General features: G+C 41.1%; 3 protein-coding genes across 11 annotated transcripts in view; 2 read left to right on the forward strand and 1 right to left on the reverse strand.

Annotated features, from left to right (window-relative positions):
• The window catches only part of flvcr2a (FLVCR choline and putative heme transporter 2a), a 43,357-nt gene extending 38,821 nt beyond the window's left edge, over positions 1-4,536 (forward strand). The window contains exon 10 of one of the 3 annotated variants that reach the window (XM_029730218.1): positions 3,911-4,536. In XM_029730218.1, the coding sequence (XP_029586078.1) occupies positions 3,911-3,991 (81 nt within the window). In that variant the 3' untranslated portion in view covers positions 3,992-4,536. The remainder of the gene's footprint in view (positions 1-3,910) is intronic. The other 2 variants (XM_029730221.1, XM_029730219.1) reach the window with 2 other exon arrangements.
• A 2,298-nt stretch (positions 4,537-6,834) lies between these two features.
• Positions 6,835-8,830, reverse strand: erg28 (ergosterol biosynthesis 28 homolog). The gene is made up of 5 exons (XM_029730235.1): positions 8,660-8,830; positions 8,278-8,432; positions 7,940-8,030; positions 7,706-7,824; positions 6,835-7,496 (listed from the first exon to the last, which is right to left on the reverse strand). Exons 2-5 carry the CDS (start codon positions 8,408-8,410, stop codon positions 7,408-7,410), a joined length of 432 nt encoding a protein of 143 aa, XP_029586095.1. The 5' UTR covers positions 8,411-8,432; positions 8,660-8,830; the 3' UTR covers positions 6,835-7,407.
• A 517-nt stretch (positions 8,831-9,347) lies between these two features.
• Positions 9,348-25,483, forward strand: part of ttll5 (tubulin tyrosine ligase-like family, member 5) — a 100,797-nt gene continuing 84,661 nt past the window's right edge. For 4 of the 7 annotated variants that reach the window (XM_029730223.1, XM_029730226.1, XM_029730228.1 and 1 more), the window contains exons 1-12: positions 9,349-9,483; positions 9,933-10,089; positions 12,138-12,244; positions 12,367-12,449; positions 14,698-14,804; positions 15,068-15,198; positions 15,325-15,407; positions 18,954-19,023; positions 19,129-19,213; positions 20,433-20,534; positions 20,792-20,883; positions 21,225-21,332. In XM_029730223.1, the coding sequence (XP_029586083.1) occupies positions 10,031-10,089; positions 12,138-12,244; positions 12,367-12,449; positions 14,698-14,804; positions 15,068-15,198; positions 15,325-15,407; positions 18,954-19,023; positions 19,129-19,213; positions 20,433-20,534; positions 20,792-20,883; positions 21,225-21,332 (1,027 nt within the window). In that variant the 5' untranslated portion in view covers positions 9,349-9,483; positions 9,933-10,030. Of the gene's footprint in view, positions 9,484-9,932; positions 10,090-12,137; positions 12,245-12,366; positions 12,450-14,697; positions 14,805-15,067; positions 15,199-15,324; positions 15,408-18,953; positions 19,024-19,128; positions 19,214-20,432; positions 20,535-20,791; positions 20,884-21,224; positions 21,333-25,483 lie in introns of all 7 variants that reach the window. The other 3 variants (XM_029730227.1, XM_029730225.1, XM_029730224.1) reach the window with 3 other exon arrangements.

Consider the following 25,483-nt stretch of genomic DNA (forward strand, 5'->3'; position numbering starts at 1 on the left):
TGACGCTAATAAACCCCAGAGGAAATGTTTTGGTACCTTACAAAAACGGTTAGCAGATCAATCAGCTGTTTCTGTCTTCCAGAGAAAGATGATCATTGCCTATAAATTGTATACATTACCTGTAAATTGTGGATTGATGTGCTTCTTGCATGAAACATATATTGTTTTGATGACAGCAATACTCGTATATTCTGGTACAGGTATTCCCAAACGGGCAATGCCGTCGGGGGTACGCCAAATAAAATGTGAATCACATTTAAAAGTATTTTTTCTCTCGCCTGAGTAGCCTCATTTCACTGCCAAAAATGTAATTAAACCATCTAGTGTTCAGTGAAATAACAACACAATGTCAAATACAGGTAGCCTAGTCAAATAATTAACATCCAATCACATTAACCGTTCCTCTCTTGCGGGAAACCTTCACTCTTGTGCAGACATTTAGAAACAAAACATGACAATTAGAAAAATAAGCCACTGGAGTTTTTTAAATGAGAATAAAGACGACTTTCGAGTAGCAAGACGTATAAAAGCAACAGATACCATTAATAAAAGGGGCTAGAAGCTTCTTATATGGTGAGCTACCGAGTGGCTAGGACAGGATAGCCCCATGCTATTGTGGAGGACTTAATTCTTCCTGCTGCCGCGGATATGGCTGGGACAATGATGGGGGAAAAGGCAAACAAAACTATACAGACAATGGCTTCATCAAACAACACTGTTTCATGACACATCAGTGACATGGCAGGAGATGCGTTGAAACAATTACTGTTTCGCATACAAGCCAGTGAATTATATACGTTACAGCTGGATGAGTCAACAGACGTGGCGGGCCTGGCACAGCTGCTGGTATATGTCTGTTACATTTATGGGGGGTCAATTAAGGAAGACATCCTCTTCTGCAAACCACTGGAAATTAGGACAACATGAGAGGATATTTTTAAAGTACTGGACAGCTTTGTGACATCAAATGGACTTTGGTGGTCAAGATGTGTTGGTATCTGTACTGATGGCGCAAAAGCCATGACAGGAAGACATAGTGGAGTGGTAACGCGCGTGCAAGCAGTTGCTCCCGACGCAACTTATGTACACTGCAGCATCCACCGAGAGGCTCTTGCTGCCAAGGGAATGTCTGACAGCTTGAAAGACGTTTTGGACACGACAATGAAAATGGTTAACTTTGTTAAAGCAAGGCCCCTGAACTCTCGTGTATTTTCTGCATTATGCAATGATATGGGCAGCAACCATGTAATGCTTTTACAACATGCGGAAGTGGGCTGGTTATCAAGGGGAAAAGTATTGACACTTTTTTTTTAAATTGAGAGACAAGCTTGAAGTTTTCTTTTGTGACCATAATTTTCACTTGTCTGACCGCTTGCATGATGCCGAGTTTCTCACAGGACTGGCCTATCTGGGTGATGTTTTTTCTCGCCTGAATGATCTGAATCTAGGATTACTGGGACTCTCTCCAACTATATTCAATGTGTGGGACAAAATTCAGGCTATGATTAAGAAGTTGGAACTCTTTTCTGTCTGCATTAACAAGGACAACACACAGGTCTTTCCATCATTGTTTGATTTTTTGTGTGCAAATTAACTAAAGCTTACGGACAATGTCAAATGTGATATAGCGAAGTACCTGAGTGAGTTGGGTGCGCAATTATGCAGGTACTTTCCCGAAACGTACGACACAAACAACTGGATTCGTTATCCCTTCATGCCCTGCCTCCAGTCCACTTACCGATATCTGAACAAGAGAGCTTCATTGAAATTGCAACAAGCGATTCTGTGAAAATTTAAGTTAATCAGATTTCTGGATAGGGCTGCGCTCAGTTTCTTGCCTTGGCAAATCGGGCTGTTAAGACACGGACGTACTTTGCAACCACGTACCTATGTGAGAGTGGATTCTCAGCTCTCACCAGCATGAAAACTAAATACAGGCACAGACTGTGTGTGGAAAATTATTTAAGACTGAGACTCTCTCCAATACAACCCAACATTGCAGAGTTATGTGCATCCTTTCAAGCACACCCTTCTCATTAACCTGTGGTGAGTTGTTCACAATTTTTGATGAGCAAATAAGGTTTTATATGTAAAATGGCTAAATAAAGAGCTAAATTATTGATTATTATTATATTATTATTTGTGCCCTGGTCCTATAAGAGCTCTTTGTCACTTCCCACGAGCCTGGTTTGACAAAAACTCACACTCATTCTTATGTTTAATAAATATATTGTTTAGTGTGTGTGTGGCAGGCTTACAATGATCAAAAAACAACATTTGAGAGTGCGCTGACCCTGGTGCTAGAGGGGGTACGCAGCTGGAGGTTGAATGTTTAAGGGGTATGGGACTATAACATGTTTGGGAACCAAACGCAAATGCCTGTTTGTGTCTTATTTATGCTTAATTTACAAATATGTATTGTTTTCCAGATAATGCATAGAGCCCTGAGTTTATTATCCCCTTGATACCATGGCTATAATTTAACACATTTGCCACTAGTAATGTGTTCATTTGCAAGTAGAAATGTGTTCAACATCCACTGAAGTAGCTTGCAAGTTTACAAGATAGCTACAGTAGTTGCCATGGTAACCAAACAAAGAGACTTGCTAGTTTATTTCTGTATTTATTTTATTCAAGTGAAAGTGAAAGTCACCCAGTAAAATACTGCTTGAGTAAAAGTCTTAAAGTATTTGGTTCTAAACATACTTAAGTATCAAAAGTAAATGTAATTGCTAAAATATACTTAAAAATCAAAAGTAAAAGTATAAATCAATTCAAATTCCTTATATTAAGCAAAGCAGATGGCACCATTTTCTTGTTTAGAAAATTTACAGATAGTCAGGGGCACACTCCAACACTCAGAAATCATTTACAAATTATGCATTTGTGTTAGTGAGTCCACCAGCTCAGAGGCAGTAGGGATGACCACGTGTTCTCTTGATAAGTGCATGAATTGGACCATTTTCCTGTCCTGCCAAGCATTCAAAATGTAAGAAGTACTTTTGGGTGTCAAGGAAAATGTATGGAGTAAAAAGTACATCATTTTTTATAGGAATGTAGTGAAGTAAAAGTAAAAGTTGTCAAAAATATAAAAAGTAAAGTACAGATACCCATAAAAACTACTTATAGTACTTTAAGTATTTTTACTTAAGTCCTTTACACCACTGAAGATTTTTACATTTACATTTTAGTCATTTAGCAGACGCTCTTATCCAGAGCGACTTACAGTAGTGAATGCATACATTTCATACATTTATTTTCCCCGTACTGGTCCCCCGTGGGAATCGAACCCACAACCCTGGTGTTGCAAACACCATGCTCTACCAACCAATACTGTTTTCAATTCAACTTTTGCTTTCAAAAACATGAACTATAGCCATTGAATTCTACCATGCAAACATACAGTGCGTTATTTAAGCAACAAGGCCCGTGGGGGTGTGGTATATGGCCAATATACCATGGCTAAGGGCCGTTCTTATGCGCAACGCAACACGGAGTGCTTGGATACAGCCCTTAGCCTAGGTATGTTGGCCATATACTACAAACCCCAAAGGTACCTTATTGCTATTATAAACTGGTTACAAAAGTAATTAGAACAGTCAAAATAAATGTTTTGTCATACCCGTGGTATATGGTCTCATATACCACGGCTTTCAGACAATCAGCATTCAGGGCTCGACCATAAAGGGAAATAATGCACACTCTAGAATGTCCTTCAAGCCAATCAGAAAGGAGTATTTAACAATGTTATGGTATAATGAGACCCGATAAGATGTTCTGTTGTTTGCAAGCTCCACCTCAATTGAAATAACACAATTTAAAGTTTTAACATGTAGTACCAATACATAATATAATATTGGAACATCATTAGGAAAATCTGATTTCTAATAGTAATGTTTTGATTTGACAGAAACAGGCAGGTCACCCACAGGAAGGCCTCTCAGCCAGCTACACGGAAGGAGGTCAAAGTATAAGGAGGAAATCAAGTTGAACGGGTGTGAAAAGAAAGAAATCCCATCATACACTTGGAATCACACAGGTTCTCCCTCTACAGCAAATTACTCGTCAGAAGATAACGGTTTGATTATCAAGCACAACCAAGGGTATTTCAATTTTTTTGTGCTGATAATTCATATTTAACTGTCACTTTTTGAGAGTTCACTATGAATTGTTTATATTTACATTTGGTTTCTCTAGCTTTAAATGTCTCCAATCTAAATATTATAAATGTTGATGTCTGTGCATTTTGATAAGAGCAATATTCAAACTGTGCTTTTTGTTTCCTGACATTTGACCAATACCATACTGGAGGAGAAAGTATTAATGTAACTGTTCTATTTTTGGAATTTGTTAAGTTTAGTTAAAATTAGACTACAGATTCAGTGGTTTCAGTTGAATGGCAGTCTGTTCAGAGGGCCGATCCAGTCAAGCCAACTCACCTAGTGGCTTAACAGGATTTTGAGATTGTTATCTGCCATATAGGATTACAAGGAGATAATTATGAGTAAATCAAATCAAATCAAATTGTATTTGTCACATGCGTATTTGTCACAGTGAAATGCTAACATACAAGACCTTAACCAACAATGCAATTTTAAGAAAAATACATGTTAAGCAAAAAATAGATAAGTAAAAAATAATAAATAAAAGTAACAAATACTGCTGATAATGGTGAATATGATTGATACTTACTGTGCATCTGAGTATGTCTCGTAAGGACTCAACCTCTTTAACCACATTCTTAGAACTTTGGGACGATTCTATTTAATATTTCTCTGCATTGACTTGTTAAATAGCCTTTAAAGGAACACAATGATAACAGAATGTGAGCAAAAAATCATTAGCGTGGCGAGAGACAATCCAATGGACTTTTTGGAAGTAGGCTAGTGTTGTATTTTCTAAAGTATATGATTTCTTTGACCTGTAGTTTGTTACTGAGAACTTTTTCATCTGCTTATTTGACTTGATGTTAAGCGGTTAGAAGTTGTCCAGTGATTTTTCTTTTTTAATGATTGTGTAATCTTATAAGAAGTGTTTTTCACTCAAATGATACAGTATATTGTTTTGTATAATCATTGTATATACAGTACCAGTCAAACGTTTGGACACACCAACTCATTCAAGGGATTCTCTTTATTTTTACTATTTTCTAAATTGTAGAATAATTGTGAAGACATCAAAGCTATGAAATAGCACATATGGAATCATGTAGAAACCAAAAAAGTGTTAAACAAATCAAAATATATTTCATATTTGAGATTCTTCATAGGAGCCACCCTTTGTCTTGATGACAGCTTTGCACATTCTTGGCATTCTCTGAACCAGCTTCATGAGGTAGTCACCTGGATTGCATTTCAATTAACAGGTGTGCCTACTTAAAAGTGAATTTGTGGAATTTCTTCCATTCTTAATGCATTTGATCCAATCAGTTGTGTTGTGAAAAGGTAGGCGGGTATACAGAAGATAGCCCTATTTGGTAAAAGACCAAGTCCATATTATGGCAAGAACAGCTCAAATAAGCAAAGAGAAATGACAGTCCATGATTACTTTAAGACATGAATGTCAGTCAATGCGGAACATTTCAAGAACTTTGAAAGTTTCTTTAAGTGCAGTCGCAAAAACCATCAAGCTTTATGATGAAATTGGTTCTCATGAGGACCGCCACAGGAAAGGAAGGCCCAGAGTTACCTCTGCTGCAGAGGATAAGTTCATTAGAGTTACCAGACTCAGAAATTGCAGCCTAAATAAATGCTTCACAGAGTTCAAGTAACAGACACGTCTCAACATCAACTGTTCAGAGGAGACTGTGTGAATCAGGCCTTCATGGTTGAATTGCTGCAAAGAAATCACTACTAAAGGACACCAATAATAATAAGAGACTTGCTTGGGCCAAGAAACACGAGCAATGGACATTAGACTGGTGGAATCTGTCCTTTGGTCTGATGAGTCCAAATTTGAGATTTTTCGTTCCAACCGACGTGTCTTTGTGAGACCCAGAGTAGGTGAATGGATGATCTCCACATGAGGGTCCCACCGTGAAGCATGGAGGTGGTGGTGTGATGGTGCTTTGCTGGTGACACTGTCAGTGATTTATTTTGAATTCAAGGCACACTTAACTAGCATGGCTATCACAGCATTCTGCAGCGATACGCTATCCCATCTAGTTTGCGCTTAGTGGGACTATCCTTTGTTTTTCAACAGGACAATGACCCAACACACCTCCAGGCTGCGTAAGGGCTATTTGACCTAGAAGGAGAGTGATGGAGTGCTGCATCAGATGACCTGGCCTCCACAATCACCCAACCTCAACCCAATTGAGATGGTTTGGGATGAGTTTGACCACAGAGTGAAGGAAAAGCAGCCAACAAGTGCTCAGCATGTGGGAACTCCTTTAAGACTGTTGGAAAAGCATTCCAGGTGAAGCTGTTTAAGAGCATGCCAAGAGTGTGCAAAGCTGTCAAGGCAAAGGGTGGGAATCTAAAATCTATTTTGATTTGTTTAACACTTTTTTTGTTATTACATGATGTGTTCTTTCATAGTTTTGATGTATTCACTATTATTGTAAAATGCAGAAAAATAGTAAAAATAAATAAAAACCCTGTCCATGTGTTATTTCATAGTGTTGATGTCTTCACTATTATTCAGCAATGTAGAAAATAGTACAAATAAACAAGAACCCTTGAATGAGTTGGTGTCCAAACTTTTGACTGGTACTGTACAAATGGTGATGCAATTTTAAAATGCTTGTCATACTCTGTAATGAAGAACATAATTATAGTATTGTAAAACTGTTTGGACAAATTCTCAGATACTGTGAACAATTGCACCTGGTAATCTGGTGAACTAAAATTTATTTTATTTTTTTAATTGAGAAAAATGCTCTGTTATTTTATTCATGGACATGTTACACCACAGACACAATCCAGTAACATACAGAAATCACTCACTATCACTCAGAGCAGTTTAGAAAGCAAGACAAAAGGCCCAATGTTGAGATCCTCCATTAAAGTACTGTGAATGACAGATGTCAAAATCCACAGTCACAAGCTCTATCACACAATCAAACCATAATTAATACATAAACCTCTACATTATTATTGTACATCATGAAACATTGATTGACAATCACTGTTCAATTTTCAGTGTAAGAGTGAAACAGCTGTAGCCATAAAAACCATAGTATATTGTAGCACATGTACATATCACGAAGCACAGGAACGAGTCACCTGCAAAATAAATCCCCCTTATTGCATAGCCCGTCTTAAAAAAAGTTTACACATATTGGACTCTTGTCTTTGTGTACATACAGTATAATAAATATACCACTCATTCTTCAAGGCAATAAGCAGTAGATTATCCCACAGCTTTCTCTAGAGGTGGGCTAAAACAGTTTTCTGCTGCTTGGAATCAGTTCCGCTTCTTCTGCCGTGCACCCACCTCTTCCTGATGCTCTGGAACACACTGGTACCCAATCAGCATTCCCACAATAGAGAAACCTGGAGAGGTGAGAGGATGCAATGGGTTTACTCTGCAATAACAGACACCAGCTGCACAAGCTCTGAGCAAGTTCCATCAGACGAAACATTTAGTTGAGCGATGCACCTTATGTACCTGGTAGTTTGATGATTTGTTAATACTGTTGTTACTGGTTACCAAAACAAGCTCACTATTTGATCAGATGGGATTATAGAGCTGCAGTACTTACTCGCCACAATGAGAGGTGCCATAACGCCAATGGTCAGAGGTGCCGTTTTGTAGATGAAGGCTTCAGACAGGAAGTGTCCCAGAGCCAGTACAAATGTCCACAGGGTGATGTGATAGAGCCTACATGAAGAGGAGACAATAACTATTTAAGATAACTCCCACAGAACACTAATCACAGTTTATGCACTCACTGTTGCATGAACAGACAACCGTGCAGGGATGCAGGACATCTTACGTTTTGTTCTGAATGTCTATGGCACACGCGCAGCGGATAATTGACGACAACAATGTCCAGATTCCAAATGTTCTTGCTTGGAGGCCATTTACTGTAAAAAGGATGCAGAACCTACATGAAGTTCTCTGAATTCCTTGCACCTGGGAGGAGACTGAGCATACTGCTGTTGTAAAGCTCCTGTGATGTAGACAAATCAATGTGTAACCCAGTCTTCTACACAGGCATAATAACATCCTACAGGTTGGAACAAAATCCTGCACCCACACCCACCCTTGCACGGTAAGATCTATCATGGCCTGCTTTAGAGAGTGTTGCAATCCCGTGTAGAAACTACTCACCAAACTCTGGTGTCCCTGTGTAGAGTTTCTCAGAGAGGAAGCTGTGATCTCTGAAACTCTGGATGGTGTTTCCCATGGCAATGACAGACACCATGACCAACCAACTCCGCAGAACATTCAGAAAACGACTCATCCTTGCCTTCTGTGGGATGCACCTGCCAGACACATTGGCTGAGAGTAAGGGGCAGACAGCACAGCACTTTGCAAAAACGAACAAGAAAATAACAGCTTCATTCTGCTTGTTGCAGCTCAGATGAATGCTACAGTACCTGTCAGGTTGCAAGAACCACCATGATCGTAGGTACTATAGCTAACGTTAGCTACAACAGCAACCATCATTGCTAGCTCGATACAAACGAAATTATGTATGTGTCTAACTTACCTTCTAAGATGTAGTTTATACCTGGGGCATACCCTGATACGACAGTGATCGGCGAGTCGAAATCAATAGGCATATAATGTCAACATGTCTGTAAAAACATAGCTAATGTTTGGAGATTGAGACTACCGTGTGAATCTCGCTATTGTATTGTCGCTCAATAACTAGCTGATATGGACATTCAATTTGGCCAATTATAGAGCTCAAAAGATGGCTTCATCATCGTCCCATTCATCACAATGGGTCGTTCGACTGGTAACGTGCTTTTAGGTTCCGCCTTATTTCGCTCATTCCACCAATCATTACAACACAAATCTTAGTTGCGACTGTGTGCACGATTGATTTAGCTCTCGTGGTGCTCCCGGTCACAGGAGACGGAGTGGCGACGATTTACATTCCTACTATACAAATTAAAACACCAAAAATCTGTTATATTACTTTAACAATTGTTTTAATACTATGCTAGACAATGTAATTCGTCTTGAATATTCCAAAGCATTCCCTGCGTGACATTCTCTGACCAAATGCACCGATTCAGTAGTACATTGCAGGCATTGGAATGCCCAAGTCCGTTTTTATCCCTCAATAAAAACATTGGAATTCTTATTTTATTATGCATATTTGGAATTATAGAAATTCATCACAAATTGGAAGTTGTGTGGCCAAAAAGGTCACGTGCTTGAGGACAGTGCGCATGCTCTCTTCATTGGTTGCCAGTCAGTTGTTGTAGTTACAAATAGGCTAGCTACAGGAAGACTTTTTATGATGGCTAGCTAGCTAACTGTGGTTCTTCGAATACAGAAGTTTATCCTATGCTAAAGAGTTGGGTATGTTTATATGGTAGTTTGACGGCTGTCATGATTTATAACCTGAATGTTAGCTTGCTCTCTCAATGAAACATATAGTTTGTATTACAAAACACAGTAAAGCTAGGTAGCTAATGTGCCAACCTTATTACCTAATTTAGCTATCTAGCTAAGTAGCTAACCAATCTCAGATGTTGCAGAAAGTTCCTAGCTGGCTGGTATCATGAGCTAGTAATATCTTTATAACATAGCTAGCGTTAGCTGTAATAGCAACACAAAATATTTGACATTGTTAGGGCTAGGTGTTTCACGGTCTATGATTCAGCTTGTTTCTGGGCAGTGCTAATATGGACTCATAATATTAATTTATGCATGGTTATTAATGATATATAACTTAACTCAATTGCAGACAGCAGTGTATTTCTTCAGTATGAAAATGCTGTGTTTTAACTGGACTGATATTTCAACAGTAGACGGTGAGAGTTGGAGATGCCCACAGTCATAACCCCAGATACCTGACTCAAAGCAGATTTAATCAGGAGGTACTTCCCCCTTCACTGTGGTGGAAATGCCAACTGTGATCCGGGATAAAGAGGATTCAGAGTCCTCCTCAGAGGACGAGCAAGAGTAAGTGGCTGTTCTGATTAAGTGTTTCTAATGGTTTTGTTACATTTCCTTCTAGTTGTAGAAAGCAACATTAGTGTGCTAAGTAACACAGAAAAATACACAGATAATGTTTAAACTCATTGCCACCACAGAGATTCAATTCAAAGAGTTCTAGTATGTAATTATATGCAACAATAATAAACACTGTAAGAACAGATCCCTGTATGATCTAAATATACTGTATAAAGTGTCGATATGTGGTTAAACTTAACTAGAGCTTACCGTGCAATCTAAATTAAGCCTGGCTTATTTGGTGTCTATAAATGTGATCAATTTGGCACGTAAATAGCCTGGCACCTCAAGTATGTCCTTAAGTAGAACATGTACTACCACAGCAGAAGAGTCCAAGATGTTCACGGTCTTGTCTTCATCTAGTCCTGAATTCAAATTTCATTAGGCTACTAAACTCTTTAGCAACTAATTAATCTGCAAATGCACCTTAGCTCATTCTCATACAGCTGTAATGTAATCTGTAAAAAATGTATAGAATAGTCCTATCTCAGACCTGGTCATCAGAGACTAAAATGTATTATTTAAGTAAAGTGTCTTGAGTGCCAGACAAATCTCCCTCAAGACATGCAATAGGCCTACATAATTAGGCACTGCTTGCTTAATATTGGACTGAGCTTGACATCTATGACCTGAGCCTATATTAGGTAGATACTGGTTTATTACTGGTGGTGATGCTGCAGGGCACAAGCCTAACTATTACATCTCATTAAAGCTCACTATAGTGGCACAGTTTTGTCTGACATGCCTAAATACCTGAGCCAGGAGCAGGTATTGTTTACTACCGCGCCCAACCTTATCTAGAATGGTCAAGTCTGATAGTTCTTCTCCAGCAGCAGGCCATCTTAAGTGTGGATTTACATTAGTAGAATATGTGTAGTAAGATTTATCGCTCTTCAACATCAGATTTGCAACTTTTCTGTTTACACTATCCTTACTTTATCCTTGGATGTAGTGTGGCCGAAGCCACATTCCTGCTTTGTGTGTACCTATTAGCATTCCATAATAAAATAGTATATAGACAAACAAAATAAAGATAGCAATTCAAACTGATATACAGGAGGTTCTCATCTAAATCATATTGCACATAATGTTGCGCACTTGATTAATGCAACGATTCAGAAATGTGTGGATGTTTTAAAAGCCTTTTACTGAAAAAAGGAAGCAGAACCTAAATGAAGTTCTCTGAATTCCTTGCACCTTGGAGGAGACTGAGCATACTGCTGTTGTAAAGCTCCTGTGATGTAGACAAATCACTGTGTAACCCAGTCTTCTACACAGGCATAATAACATCCTACAGGTTTTGGCTAACAGACCAAAAATACTGTACTGGTATTAAGGTAATCTTTGCAGGGACATGTGTTGTGGGACAGCAATTTTCGTTACACTATAGCACTCAGTGGTGTAGATGTGTCCCACACTATCTCCGGTGGTAGTTGGAGAAACGTCTCTCAGAGAGATTTGAATCTAGATCCGACTCTTTACACTACAAAAATATATTTCCTGGGACTAGTATGTGTCGTGTAAAGAGGCCCTTATCTCCACCATGGTCACTGATAGAACCAGACACAACCAACCTATCAGATATTTTCAGTGCAATGTTACCAGAGTGTTGATTACTTGACAGGTTTGTTATTGTTCAGTATCCATGAGCCTGTGTGTGGCTCGACCACTCTCTGCTCCGCTAATGTAAACACCTTGTCAGATTGCATTCCACCACACTAAGGGTAGCATCATCAGGACTCTAAACTCAACATAAAGAGACATTAAAGACATGTTGGAAAGGGTTTACAGCTTTAGGCTAATGGTATGCTGTGTTTTAGATACTCTTCCCTCTCATTTAGGTTCTTGTTTTATTGGACTTTATATGGGTATTTTGTCACCCATATTTTATTTTTTGAGCTTAAAGTATAAACTCTACTCTTGAGTAGCTTGACCCTGCATGACCCTCTCAATGTAAGAATAATACTTTATTGATCTGTTTTTCTCTGTCTCATCAGGGACCATCCTTGCATTGCCTGGAGTGGCCTCAGCAGGAAGATCCCAGTCCTGGTGTTCTTTGCTGAAGCCATCGTCTCTAAAGATGGAAACATCCGTTCTGTTGGAGGTACGATGTCCATAAGAAACATTCTAAAGATATGAGAGTATAGAATTCTGTTGAATTCATATCCTGGCCCAATCCTTTAATTTCTGTTGAATGATAATGTTATGTTCATATTTTGTCTTTAGAACGGTACAACCTGGCCTTCAAGATTGTGCGCACGGAGAGCCGGCTGGTTCGTGGCTTACTGACCACTCATGGATTCCATGAGGTATTACATGAAATCTCATTCTGATTCACTTGCACATACAGTACCAGTCAAAAGTTTGAACACACCTACATTTTCTTTATTTTGACTATTTTTCTACATAAAAAAAGTGTTACACAAATCAAAATATATTTTATCTTCTTCAAAGCAGCCACCCTTTGCCTTGATGACAGCTTTGCACACTCTTGGAATTCTCTCATCCATCTTCACCTGGAATGCTTTTCCAACAGTCTTGAAGTAGTTCCCACATATGCTGAGCACTGCTTTTCCTTCACTCTGCGGTCCAACAAATCCCAAACCATCTCAATATGGTTGAGGTTGGGTGATTGTGGAGGCCAGGTCATCTGATGCAGCACGCATCACTCTCCTTCTTGGTCAGATAGCCCTTACACAGCCTGGAGGTGTGTTGGGTCATTGTCCTGTTGAAAAATAAATGATAGTCCCACTAAGCGCAAACCAGATGGGATGGTGTATTGCTGCAGAATGCTGTGATAGCCATGCTGGTTAAGTGTGCCTTGAATTCAAAATAAATCACCGACAGTGTCACCAGCAAAGCACCCCGACACCACCACACCTCCTCCATGCTTCACGGTGGGAACCACACATGCGGAGATCATTCGTTCACCTACTCTGCGTCTCACAAAGACACGTCGGTTGGAACCAAAATTCTTGCATCCGACCAAAGGACAGATTTCCACCGGTCTAATGTCCATTGCTTGTGTTTCTTGGCCCAAACAAGTCTCTTCTTATTGGTATCCTTTAGGAGTGGTTTCTTTGCAGCAATTTGACCATGAAGGCCTTATTCACGCAGTCTCCTCTGAACAGTCGATGTTGAGACGTGTCTGTTTCTTGAACTCTGTGAAGCATTTATTTAGGCTGCAATTTCTGAGGCTGGTAACTCTAATGACCTTATCCTCTGCAGCAGAGGTAACTCTGGGTCTTTCATTCCTGTGGCGGTCCTCATGCGAGCCAGTTTCATCAAAGCGCTGGATGGTTTTTGCGACTGCACTTGAAGAACCTTTCAAAGTTCTTGACATTTTCCGAATTGACTGACCTTAAAGTATTGATGGACTGTCATTTCTCTTTGCTTATTTGAGCTGTTCTTGCCATAATATGGACTTGTTTTTTTACCAAATAGGGCTATCTTCTGTATACCACCCCTACCTTTTCACAACATTTACATTTATGTCATTTAGCAGACGCTCTTATCCAGAGCGACTTACAAATTGGTGCATTCACAACACAACTGATTGGCTCAAAGGAAAGAAATTCCACTATTTAACTTTTAACAAGGCACTCCTGTTAATTGAAATGCATTCCAGGTGTCTACCTCATGAAGCTGGTCAAGATTGTGCAAAACTGTCATCAAGGCTACTTTGAAGAATCTCAAATATAACATATTTTGATTTGTTTAACACCTTTGGTTACTACATGATTCAATATGTTTTATTTCATTAGTTTGTATGTCTTTTCTATTATTCTACAATGTAGAAAATAGTAAAAATTAAGAAAAACCCTTGAATGAGTTGGTGTGTCCAAACTTTTGACTGGTACTGTATGTTCCTCTCTGTCATGCGTTGTAAGGGGATAGGTCTGTTTTTTCCTGACTGACAGTCTATGTCGAAGCCTGGAAATGCACGCACAGACAAAGTTGGCCCAGTATAGCGTTAATCCTGTTTCACAAGAGAGCACACTCCCCATTATTGCTTCATCCAAGCACTTACTATTAATTTTTTATTTTTTTTCACTTCAATGCCACTTGACTCCCACTAAACCCATCATCAAAGACATGCTAGTGTCTGCCACATCATCCCAGAGCCAAAGTTTAATAACCCTCTATTGCAAACATCTGTCTTTCTCATAGCAGTTAGTGCTGGCCCATGTCAAACCTGCCTCTTCACAAAGGAGCGCAGAAGGGTACGAATAAAACAAAACAGATATAAATTAATATGATTGTGATTAAAATAGCTGGTGAGCTGGCTTCCCTTTGAGATGATCTGAAGGTAGAGATTAGTGGCTGTATATCGTCAGATGTGATGTATATAAAACAGTAACTGTGGTTATCAACAGTAACTGTGCAAACCTTGTGTTTGCACCAAGGCTATATTTTTCCTGTTATGATGTCCTTTAATTTTCCTAACGATTTCCCCTGCCGTTGCATATAGTTTGGTCTTACTGTGAGTACTGCCTCTGAATCGTCTGAAGTACATAACGTTGAGATCTGAGCTTGACTGGAAGGTCTGTTTTTCAGATCCATCCAAACAGTAATGACTTCAACCTCATGTGGACGGGGTCTCACCTCAAGCCTTACCTCCTACGCAGCCTTCAAGACTTCCAGAAGGTCAACCACTTTCCCAGGTATGACTGTGTGTCCAACTGTATGACTGTGTCCAACTTCTTTGTTTAAGCCCCTTGAAGTCGACCTTGTGTTTATTGGCTTTCACAGGAAATAACATTTTGTTTGAACCAGTGCCTTTCTAAAACATGAAATGAAACAAACTGTCATGCAGAGTAGTCTTGTTGCCATTGTGTTTGTACAAGCTCTTATTTCTATCAGCATCCAAGCAGTAGAGAACTCAAGCATTTCAAGCTGAAAGGTCAATGGCCCTGTTCATTTCCAGGTCATATGAACTGACGCGCAAAGATCGGCTGTATAAAAACATCCAGCGGATGCAGCAGTCTCACGGCTTTAAAAACTTCCACATCGTCCCTCAGACCTTTGTGCTTCCCTCAGAGTACCAGGAGTTCTGTAGTAAGTCCTGCTTGTCTGTTAACATCTATTGACTGTCATTACTGTAAACACAATAAGCCACCATGTTTCTCCGCTAGTCTTTCTCACAGCACACCACTCTTCCCTGTCTTCTCTGCCTCATCCCAGGTTCTTTCGTCAAGGACCAGGGCCCCTGGATCATAAAGCCAGTCGCATCTTCAAGAGGACGAGGGATCTACCTGGTCAGCAATGTAAGGGATAGACCATAGGAAGAACAATGCACTGTTAAAGTGTTACTTTTGGTCATTTAGTGTATAACACATTATGTGGATACAGCCACGAGCATTAGTGAGGTTGGCACTGATGTTGGGCGATTAGGTCTGGCTTGCAGTCGGCGTTCCAATTCATCCCAAAGGTGTTCGATGTGGTTGACGTCAGGGCTCTGTGCAGGCAAGTGAAGTTCTTCCACACCGATCTCGTCAAACCATTTCTGTGTGGACCTCGGCTTTGTGCACGGGGGCATTGTAATGCTGAAACCGGAAAGGGCCTTCCCCAAACTGTTGCCACAAAGTTGGAAGTACAGAATCGTCTAGAATGTTATTATATGCTGTAGCGTTAAGATTCACATTCACTAAAACTAAGGGGCCTAGCCCTAACCATGAAAAACAGCCCCAGACCATTATTCCTCTTCCACTAAACTTGACAGTTGGCACTATGCATTGGGGCAGGAAGTGTTCTCCTGGCCACCGTCCAAACCCCGATTCGTCCGTTGGACTGCCAGATGGTGAAGCGTGACTCATCACTCCAGAGAACGCGTTTTCACTGAGTCCAATGGCGGCTGGCTTTACACCACTCCAGCTGACGCTTGGCATTGTGCATGGTGATCTTAGGCTTGTGTGCGGCTGCTCGGCCATGGAAACCCATTTCATGAAGCTCTATGAGGGCAGAAATTTGACGAACTGACTTTTTGGAAAGGTGGCATCCTATGACGGTGCCACGTTAAGTCACTGAGCTCTTCAGTAAGGCCATTCTACTGTCAATGTTTGTCTATGGAGATTGCATGACTGTGTGCTCTATTTTATACACCTGTCAGCAACGGGTGTGGCTGAAGGGGTGTCCACATGCTTTTGTGTATATACAGTGCCTTCGGAATGTATTCAGACCCCTTGACTTTTTCCACATTTTGTTACTTTACAGCCTTATTCCAAAATTGATTAAATTGTTTTTTCCCCCTCATCAATCTACATAATGTCAAAGCAAAAACAGGTTTTTAGAAATGTTTGCTAATTTATTAAAACTAAAAACGGAAATATAATATTTACATAAGTATTCAGACCCTTTACTCAGTACTTTGTTGAAGCACCTTTGGCAGCGATTACAGCATCAAGTCTTCTTTGGGATGATGCTTACAATCTTGGCACCCCTGTATTTGGGGAGTTTTTCCCATTATTCTCTGCAGATCCTTTCAAGCTCTGTCAGGTTGGATGGGGAGCATCGCTGTACAGCTATTTTCAGGTCTCTCCAGAGGTATTCGTTCAAGTCCGGGCTCTGGCTGGGACACTCAAGGACATTCAGAGACTTGTCTCTCAGTCCCTGCTGCTGAAAAACATCCCCCCACAGTATGATGTTGCCACCACCATGCTTCACCTTAGGGATGGTACCAGGTTTCCTCCAGACGTGACGCTTGGCATTCAGGCCAAAGAGTTCAATCTTGGTTTCATCAGACCAGAGAATCTTGTTGCTCATGGTCTGAGAGTCATTCGGTGCCTTTTGGTGAACTCAAAGCGGGCTGTCATGTGCCTTTTTGCTGAGGAGTGTCTTTGGTCTGGCCACTCTACCATAAAGGCCTGATTGGTGGAGTACTGCAGCGATGGTTGTCTTTCTGGAAGGTTCTCCCATCTCCACAGAGGAACTCTAGAGCTCTGTCAGAATGACCATCAGGTTCTTGGTCACCTCCCTGACCAAGGCCCTTCTCCCCCGATTGCTCAGTTTGGATGGGGGGCCCGCTCTAGGAAGAGTCTTGGTGGTTCCAGACATCTTCCATTAAAGAATGATGGAGGCCACTGTGTCTGTGGGGACCTTCAATGCTGCAGAAATATTTTGGTACCCTTCCCCGGATCTGTGCCACGACACAATCCTGTCTTGGCGCTTTACAGACAATTCCTTGCACCTCATGGCTTGGTTTTTGCTCTGACGTGCACTGTCAACTGTGGGACCTTATAGACAGGTGTGTGCCTTTCCAAATCATGTCCAATCAATTGAATTTACCACAGGTGGACTCCAATCAAGTTGTAGAAACATCTCAAGGATGATCAAGGGAAACAGGAGCTCAATTTCGAGTCTGATAGCAAAGGGTCTGAATACCTATGTAATTAAGGTATTTCTGTTTTTTCTTTTTAATAGATTTGCAAAAAAATGTATGAACCTTATTTCACTTCGTCATTATGGGTTATTGTGTGTAGAATGTGGAGGATTTTTTATTTATTTAATACATTTTAGAATAAGGCTGTAACGTGACAAAGTAAAGGGTTCTGAATAGTGTCTGAATGCACTGTACAGTGTAGATACACTCACCTTAAGGCTACTCGGGGATAAAGGCCTGAGGGATCTCTGGTTGTAAATGAAACAATATGGCAGTTACTTGTGGGAGGGGGTGGATTCTGTTGAAAAATTAAGTATAAAACAATGTGTGTCATAGACATTAAGCACTGAGTAAATCACACACTTCAAGGCTTTGGAAGAGCTCCAGAAGGTTCTCTGACTTGGACAACCTATAAACATGCTTTTTCTTCTGGGGTATTTTTATGAAACAGTGGAAAGAATGTCAGGGTGATATTTAGAAAGAAGGATGTTCATTTTGGGGGTTTTCTCTGAACTGTAGCCAGCCCGACGGATAGTAGCTCTCCACCTCCCTCAACCCTCTCGGTTTCACCACCTGCAACACATTTCATACTCATAAATGACCCCGCTCCTCTGATAGACTGCTGTACAGGATGGGTTTTCTCTTTGGATGGCCAATTTCATGTGTCTGACTTGATCGTACTGGACCTGGTGCATTATACAGTGAGCTCCAAAAGTATTGGAACAGTGACAAATGTTTTTGTTTTGGTTCTGTACTTTGGCTCTGTACTCCTGAATGAATCGTGAATGATGAGTGAGAAAGCTACAGCCGCACAAATATCATACCCCCCCAAAAATGCTAACCTCTGTATTGGTGAGCGGTTAGCATGTCTTGGGGGTATGATGTTTGTGCATCTTTGTCTAACTTTCTCTCTCATCATTATTCACGATTCATTCAGGACTCTCAGGAGTCATGGCAGCATGTTTAGAAACATATTCTATTCTTATTTACGATAAAACTGACTCCAAAATGACACAATACATTATTTACCCTTCATTTCTATTGGGCACAAAATAATCTGAAACACAACCAAAACGAAGAGCAATGCATCCAACAAGTTTGTAGAGTCACAAGCTTGATGTAATCATTGCGTGCTAGGAATATGGGACCAAATACTTAACTTTTGAGTACTTTAATACACATATAAGGGAATTTGTCCCTATACCTTTGGTCCCCTAAAATGGGGGGGACTTATGTACAAAAAGTGCTGTAATTTCTAAACGGTTCACCCTATATTGATGAAAATACCCTCATTAAAGCTGACAGTCTGCACTTTAACCTCCATAGTCATTTTATAATTTCAGTGTGTCACTGTCAAATGCTTTGAGCTCACTGTATGTGTAATCTAATGATTGACGTGTTATTTAGCCTAACATATGATCCTTATCCTACAAAGCCCACCCAGATTCCAATGGATGAGAACATCTTAGTTTCTCGCTACATCAATAACCCGTTACTGATTGATGGTGAGTTTTTGCCCTTCTTGTGTTGTCAAATCAGTTACTTATGCAGGTGAAGACAGTAGTTAGAAAAGCAGTAATTTTGATCTATGTTTAATACATTTTTTGCAGACTTCAAGTTTGATGTGCGGTTGTATGTGCTGGTGACATCATATGATCCACTCACTATCTATCTCTATGAGGAGGGCCTGGCCAGGTGAGCTGTGTACTGGATCTTTCCTTTGTGTTATGCAAATAATGTCCAGTTACGTTTGAATCATTTAGCAGAAGCTCTTATCCAGGAACAGTTAGGGTTAAAAGCGTTGCTCAAGGGCACATCGACATATTTTTCACCTAGTCGGCTTGGGGATTCGAAACAGCGACCTTTTGGTTACTGGCCCAACGCCCTTAACTGCTAGGCTACCTGCCACCAATGATTATGTATGGGATATCTAATCTCCATTAGCTAGGTCATTGAAGTGTGTATTGGGTCAAAAGGGTCCATGTTGGATAGTGCCTTTGGAATTATTTCCTGTCCTCATGAAAGTAGTGAAGAAAAGTATCAACTGTAGTTAGGAAGTTACGACACAATGACCAGTAGAGGGCGGTCTAAACGTTTCTATCTGCCACTGATGAGTAGTACGGTTTGGTGGGGCTTTCAAACAAAGCTCTCCATTGTCTCCATGGTCCAATGAGATAATCAAATGCTCTTTGCTCAGACTTGGACCCAGATAAGCAGGAGACAGAACTCTGTTTCAAATTGTTTTACAGATTTATTAAACATGAATGATATTGTGCTGTAATTATCTTATGAGTCTCAGATGTAAATCTGCAGTGACAGACTAAAAATGAGTGTCCCACAGCCGCAATGCTATTTGCAATATTTAGTTATTTTCTTATTATCATATTAGATCAACAATTTTCCTGTTTCTTTACCTGGAGCCAGCTGTAATATTGTATTCATTCATCATTAAGATCGTCTGGGCTCAGGTGGGGTTGGGGGCAGTGATGGGTGGATGATGCATAATGATTGGCTCATCTCGGCTGGGCTTGACAGAGATGTGCTGCACAGCGTGAGGCACGCAAACACAAACGCACACTGCTGTTTAGCGCAGACCGTGCTTGATTATTAACGGTGGGCAATTAATCCTGGCTGAATCGCGAATACCACTTTAATCTTTGACATTCCATTTGGTTTGACTGGATTCGGGTACTCACTGTATGCCAAGGAATTCTCAATATTCCACATGTGGTGTCCAAACCTCTTTAATACATAGTACAGTATGGGGAACATCTCTCCTTTACTAAAATACCCTCTAATGCTGTCAAAGGTCAATCATATCAATTGCTGTAAGTACTGTATAGTAACTCTTTGTGCATCCTCTGTAAGTTGTGGTTTTGGAAATTGTTTAATTGAACCACAACTCTGCCTACAGGTTTGCCACCGTGAAGTATGACTGTGGCACAAAGAACATCAAGAACCAGTTCATGCATCTCACCAACTACAGCGTGAACAAGAAGAGCAGCGACTATGTCAGGTAACCTGGGATCTGCAGGGAACAACCACTTTTCTATTCTCCTTCAGGAATCTCTAAGTTAATATGTAGCTCATTGATGGTGCATAGAATTGGGAAAACGGCAAATCATACACCTTTTGTGTTTTGGGCTTTTGAATGGTATTTTCAGATGCTAGATAGATTCCCACTTTGGTTTTCTAATGACTATCTTTTCAACGTTGTAGCATGAATTGTTTTGGAAAAAGCCAGACCATTATATTTATTTTCTTCCTTTTCAGTTGTGATGACCCTGAAGTGGAGGATTATGGGAACAAATGGAGCATGAGTGCAATGCTGCGGTATTTGAAGCAGGAGGGAAAAGACACCACATGTGAGTAGTCTGAACTCTTCACTCTCCTTTGAACCTCCTCCCCTCCACCCTCTCCTGGCTCAGAACGTCCATGCTATTGTCCATGAACAGTCAAAGAAATGTTACTGTAGTTGAACCGGATTCAGTCTTACACCCAGATCCCCACCCTTCTCTGTCAAAATGCTCAGTAGGGCAGAATCTACACGTCAACCTGTAACCACAGATTGTGTTAAAGATGTTGAGATATTCTAGCCACTTTGTGTCCAGTGTAGAGTTCTTTAGGGTCCTGTGTGTAAAGTTGACTAACCCATGGCAGGTCTCAGACTGAGTGTCACCCTGCTGTCTGTTTCTGTGTTTTCCAGTGCTGATGAGTCAGGTGGAGGACCTGGTGATCAAGGCTGTATTGAGCGCTGAGCTGCAGATAGCCACTGCCTGCAAGATGTTTGTGCCCCACAGGAACAACTGCTTCGGTAAGATTGTCTGCCACACTCTTGCCTTGTTGATGCTCGATCTTTGAATATGTAGTATTCCATAGCATTTAATTTTCTCCTTCATTTCTTCGGTGCAGACTACAGACATTCCCAAATCCGTCCTGCTCTCTGACAGTCCGGATGGTTTTGGAGTCAGCCTGTTGACCGAAGCAGGAATTTGTTTCCTTTTTTCTGTTGCCATTCAGGTCTGTCTGATTTAGGGTGTCTGTTTTCTTGGCTGCTCCTGTGTAGCACCAGGCTCGCGTGAACTCCATTTTGGAGCCATTACTGATGTTAGTGTTGGCACTAATTGTCTTCCCTCTCTCGCTGGCGTTCTCTCCGAGACCTGGGGTTTGACTGTAGCCAGGTCTGCTGAGCATCCTCTGCCTTCTGTCTCCTTTTCGTTCTTGCACGCTGTCTCTCTCTGTCTCCCGTTCTCTTCCTGTTCTTGTCTGTAACTCTGTCTCTCTTTGCTTTGTGCTCTCACTGGTTAGAAAAGTAGAGAGCCCTGGCTGCACTTTTGACAAGCCACTGTAGACATAATAGGCCCTGACTTGTGATTGTTTGGGCTGTAGGGGCTGTGTACCAAGGCAAAAAGCATGTTATCTGAGCATCGCTTGTGTAGAGATAATATCTGTGCCCCGATCGGCAGGCATCACCACAGTGCTTAACAAGCAGACGGGCTCTGGGTGTGAAATGTTCAGATGAAGGTGTTTGTGGGATGAGGTGGGGCCGGGGCGGCATGCCTTAATCCTGCCTTTGTACTTGCCTGATGGAAATGAGTCATTTTAGGGAAAGATGACAGTAGAGTGAGAGAACAGGACATGAATGGATGTTGACACACCAATGAACTTACACACATCCTTGTGAGCATACACACACTGTTCACAGGCAATTAGGCCCATCTATTTTGTTCTATACACAAGACAGTTGACTAATAAACATGCCCATTTACCCTTTGTGATATCAGTTTACCGTCTAATGTGGTGTAATTTTATTGTCTTCAGATCGCCTCAAGCTAGTTAATTATAAAATTCAGTGTGTCTGCTGGAGACAATTTCCAAAGGAAGACAGTGACAACTCTAGTCCTGACAATTCCAGAGGACCACCCTTGTCCTGCTACCTCTGTTCTCATCCTCCTCTCAAGGTGGGCCTGTTGCTTTTTAACTGAGTGTCTGTGGAGACATGTACTGTAGGAGCCAGTATAAAACATGAGTGCTGGGAGGCCAGGCCTGCCTCTGCTTCAGGGAGTCCAGTATCACTGTGCTTTATCTTCTCTCGTAAATCATTTCAACCCAAACCACAGCTCTCTCAGCTCCTGTCGACGTCCTTCTCTCTCTGCCTTCCTCTCCTCCTCCCACAATCTCCCAAACAGGAATTCAATCTTAATTCATGCTCTGAAATGATCCAGCAATGTTGCCATGCACCAATTAAAAGGAAAACATTAGTAGGCTGTGATGTATCCTTTTAAATAATTGTGGGTAATGAGGGCGGTGTATGCGTCCCTAAAATAGGGCCTATTGTTCAGAGTTAACAGGCAATCTCTGCCACTTCTGGACCATAGCCACACATGGCCATAAAGCGGGTTGTAATCTTAATTTGCAGCAAACTATTCCAAGCCTTTTTAGTGTCTTTAATACAATGTTTATTGTTTTCAAATGGGATTTGCACTTTTTGCACAAATTGCTCTGCCTATCTTAACGAGCCTACTGTAACAAAATCCTTTAATACTCTCTGTGATGTGGGAAAGAGTAAAAACAACAATTTTTTTCCCTTCTAACTTGCCTTGGTGAGTTGTGTGTTGGGGGGAGGATGCCACCCATGCTGCTCTCTTTACCACTATGCCTTATGATTAATGGATAGACTTTTTACTGAGAGATGCTGATTAAGACATGTTTTGACTGAGATCTGATCTAGCCAAGCCAAAGGCTTATTTTGTTCAACACAAAACATTCCACTAACTGCTCATGTATTCCACAGAACATCTCTCATTTAATCTACTACATAGTGTGGAATCAGCAATAGTTTATAAACAACTTTTAGTCCTACATTTGTCCGTAAATCAAACACTTTACTGTCCCAAAAATAGGGGTTTTACGATGAGGATGATATATGGTTATTATGAAATTCTTTGCAAATCACTGGATTTAGCCTATGTTTTGAGCTGCTCATTTTTATCGTAGTGCTTTTTTGTGTTATCCATGGAGATACAGCAGTTTTTATTTTATTGCATTCAGGGCGTCTTCGTGCCTTTGGCATCAAACTTGTTGCTCCTCTCTGTTTCTCAGGATTTACAATGTCAACATAAGTGATTTATTTGAAAATGCTGCAATAATCCAATTTGTGATAAGTAACAATGAAACCCACTTCAAGAAGATTCTTTATGTTGTTGTTGTTATTGTGGGGCCCATGAACTGCATGGCCGGGGTGGGGAGATCATTGTTCTGGCGCTGTCGCTTGTGATGGAGTTTCCAACTGCGCCCATCCAATAGTAAAAAACGCTCCTCTTGATCATCACTTCTTCTTTATTTATTTCCCTCCCTCTTTTAATGGGTGTTGTGGATGTTCTCCTCTCTCGCTGTGTTATGTCTGTTGTGGCTTCTCTGTGGCTGCGTTAACGGCACTCCCCAGGCAGCGGTCGAGCAACAGAACAAACGCGTCTCGGCGCGAGCGGCTGCCGGCTCCAGGGGCTCATGGGGCAGCAGCGGCGTCTGCTCCTAATTGGGGGAAAATGCGCGGCACATGGAGTCTGCTTGTTGGGGGCTGGCGAGGTGGAGAGGCTTTGTTTGTTTTCTCTCTTTCTCCCGTTGTTGTGGTGCCACTGAGGCACTCCAGGCTCAAACAATTTATGCTCTGTTCCCTGATACTTGTTTTATGGTGCTCTCTCTCTCTCTCGCTCTCTCTCTGTCTCTGTCTCTCTCTGTCTCTCTCTCTCTGTCTCTCTCTCTCTCTCTGTCTCTCTCTCTGTGTCAGTGAATGGAAAAGAAAATCCCTGCATTCTGCTTAGCAACTACTGTTTGGCTTTTAGTGTCCAATCCTTACCCAAAGACAGATTGGTTCTGCTACTAATGTTACAGGCCTTGGCTAAGGACTGCATTGTCACATTTTGGATCAATTCCACTTTAACATGAGTTTAGCAAGCCCCTTGACCCCTAGTAATGACATGATGAATGCCTTTTCTCAAATTTAAAAAGAATATGGATGAGTTGGAAATAATTTAGATCTTTCGTAAGTGTCATATTTAGGGGCGGCAGGTAGCCTAGTGGTTAGAGCATTGGGCCAGTAATCGAAAGGTTGCTGGATTAAATCCCCGAGCTGACAAGGTAAAAATCTGTCATTCTGCCCCTGAACAAAGCAGTTAACCCACTGTTCCCCGAATTTGTTCTTCACCTTTATTTAACTAGGCAAGTCAGTTAAATAAATATTTTACAAGCAAAGATAAATTTGCCTACTCTTGAAGAAGTTAGAATCTCAGAGACTTTGGAAGTCTCATGCTGCCATTTACTATTGTCAGAAAACCATGAAGAAGAGGATAGGGAGGCCCTTGTTGAAAATCAATAAATAAACAAACAATGAATGACTGAATATAGATTTGTTTATTATAAAACTTGACTTGCACTGTAATATCACTCATCCGCCAACAACTGTGTGAACATAACATAGCATGGGTTCTCTGTATTAACACTGATGTTGACCTCTAACACTAGAATAAACAACTTGCGCTATGACCGCTTTGAAAACAACAACCTCTGGCCTCTTCTCAAAACTGACTCTTTTCTTTTGAAGAGCCTTTAAGCAGATTTTCCCCTGGCATTATGGCCAGAGCTTTGCCCAGTGCCCTGTCCCTGTAAAAGACTGTGGCTTTTCTCTGGGGGCAGTGGGCTGAGCTAATGGACTCTCCCCAGGCCGAGCGGTGCAGTGTGAGGGAGTGGTGGTGAGGAGGGCTTCCACAGGGCTCCTAGCCCCGTCGCGCTGTGGTGAAATTTCTGTTTTATAACCGTGAAGGAAGGAGAGAGGGAGTGGGAGAGAATGGATGAGTTTGCACACAGGGAACTCCCTGACCACTCAGTAAAAGGTCTTTATTGTGTCGCTCTCTGCCAAGCTGACGATGGAGTGGAATATGTCTGTCTGTCTGTCTGTCTGTCTGTCTG

The sequence above is a fragment of the Salmo trutta genome, chromosome 33 (genome assembly GCF_901001165.1).
Source record: "Salmo trutta chromosome 33, fSalTru1.1, whole genome shotgun sequence".
NCBI lineage: Eukaryota > Metazoa > Chordata > Actinopteri > Salmoniformes > Salmonidae > Salmo > Salmo trutta.

Bases quoted from the DNA above. Each gene is read 5' to 3' on its own strand.
- erg28 (XM_029730235.1), bottom strand. From the start codon at position 8,410: ATGAGTCGTTTTCTGAATGTTCTGCGGAGTTGGTTGGTCATGGTGTCT. The intron at 7,825-7,939 runs GTAAGATGTCCT...CTCTTCATGTAG, and splicing joins ATAGACATTCAGAACAAAAC to GCTCTATCACATCACCCTGT. The intron at 7,497-7,705 runs GTAAGTACTGCA...TCACCTCTCCAG, and splicing joins GGCACCTCTCATTGTGGCGA to GTTTCTCTATTGTGGGAATG.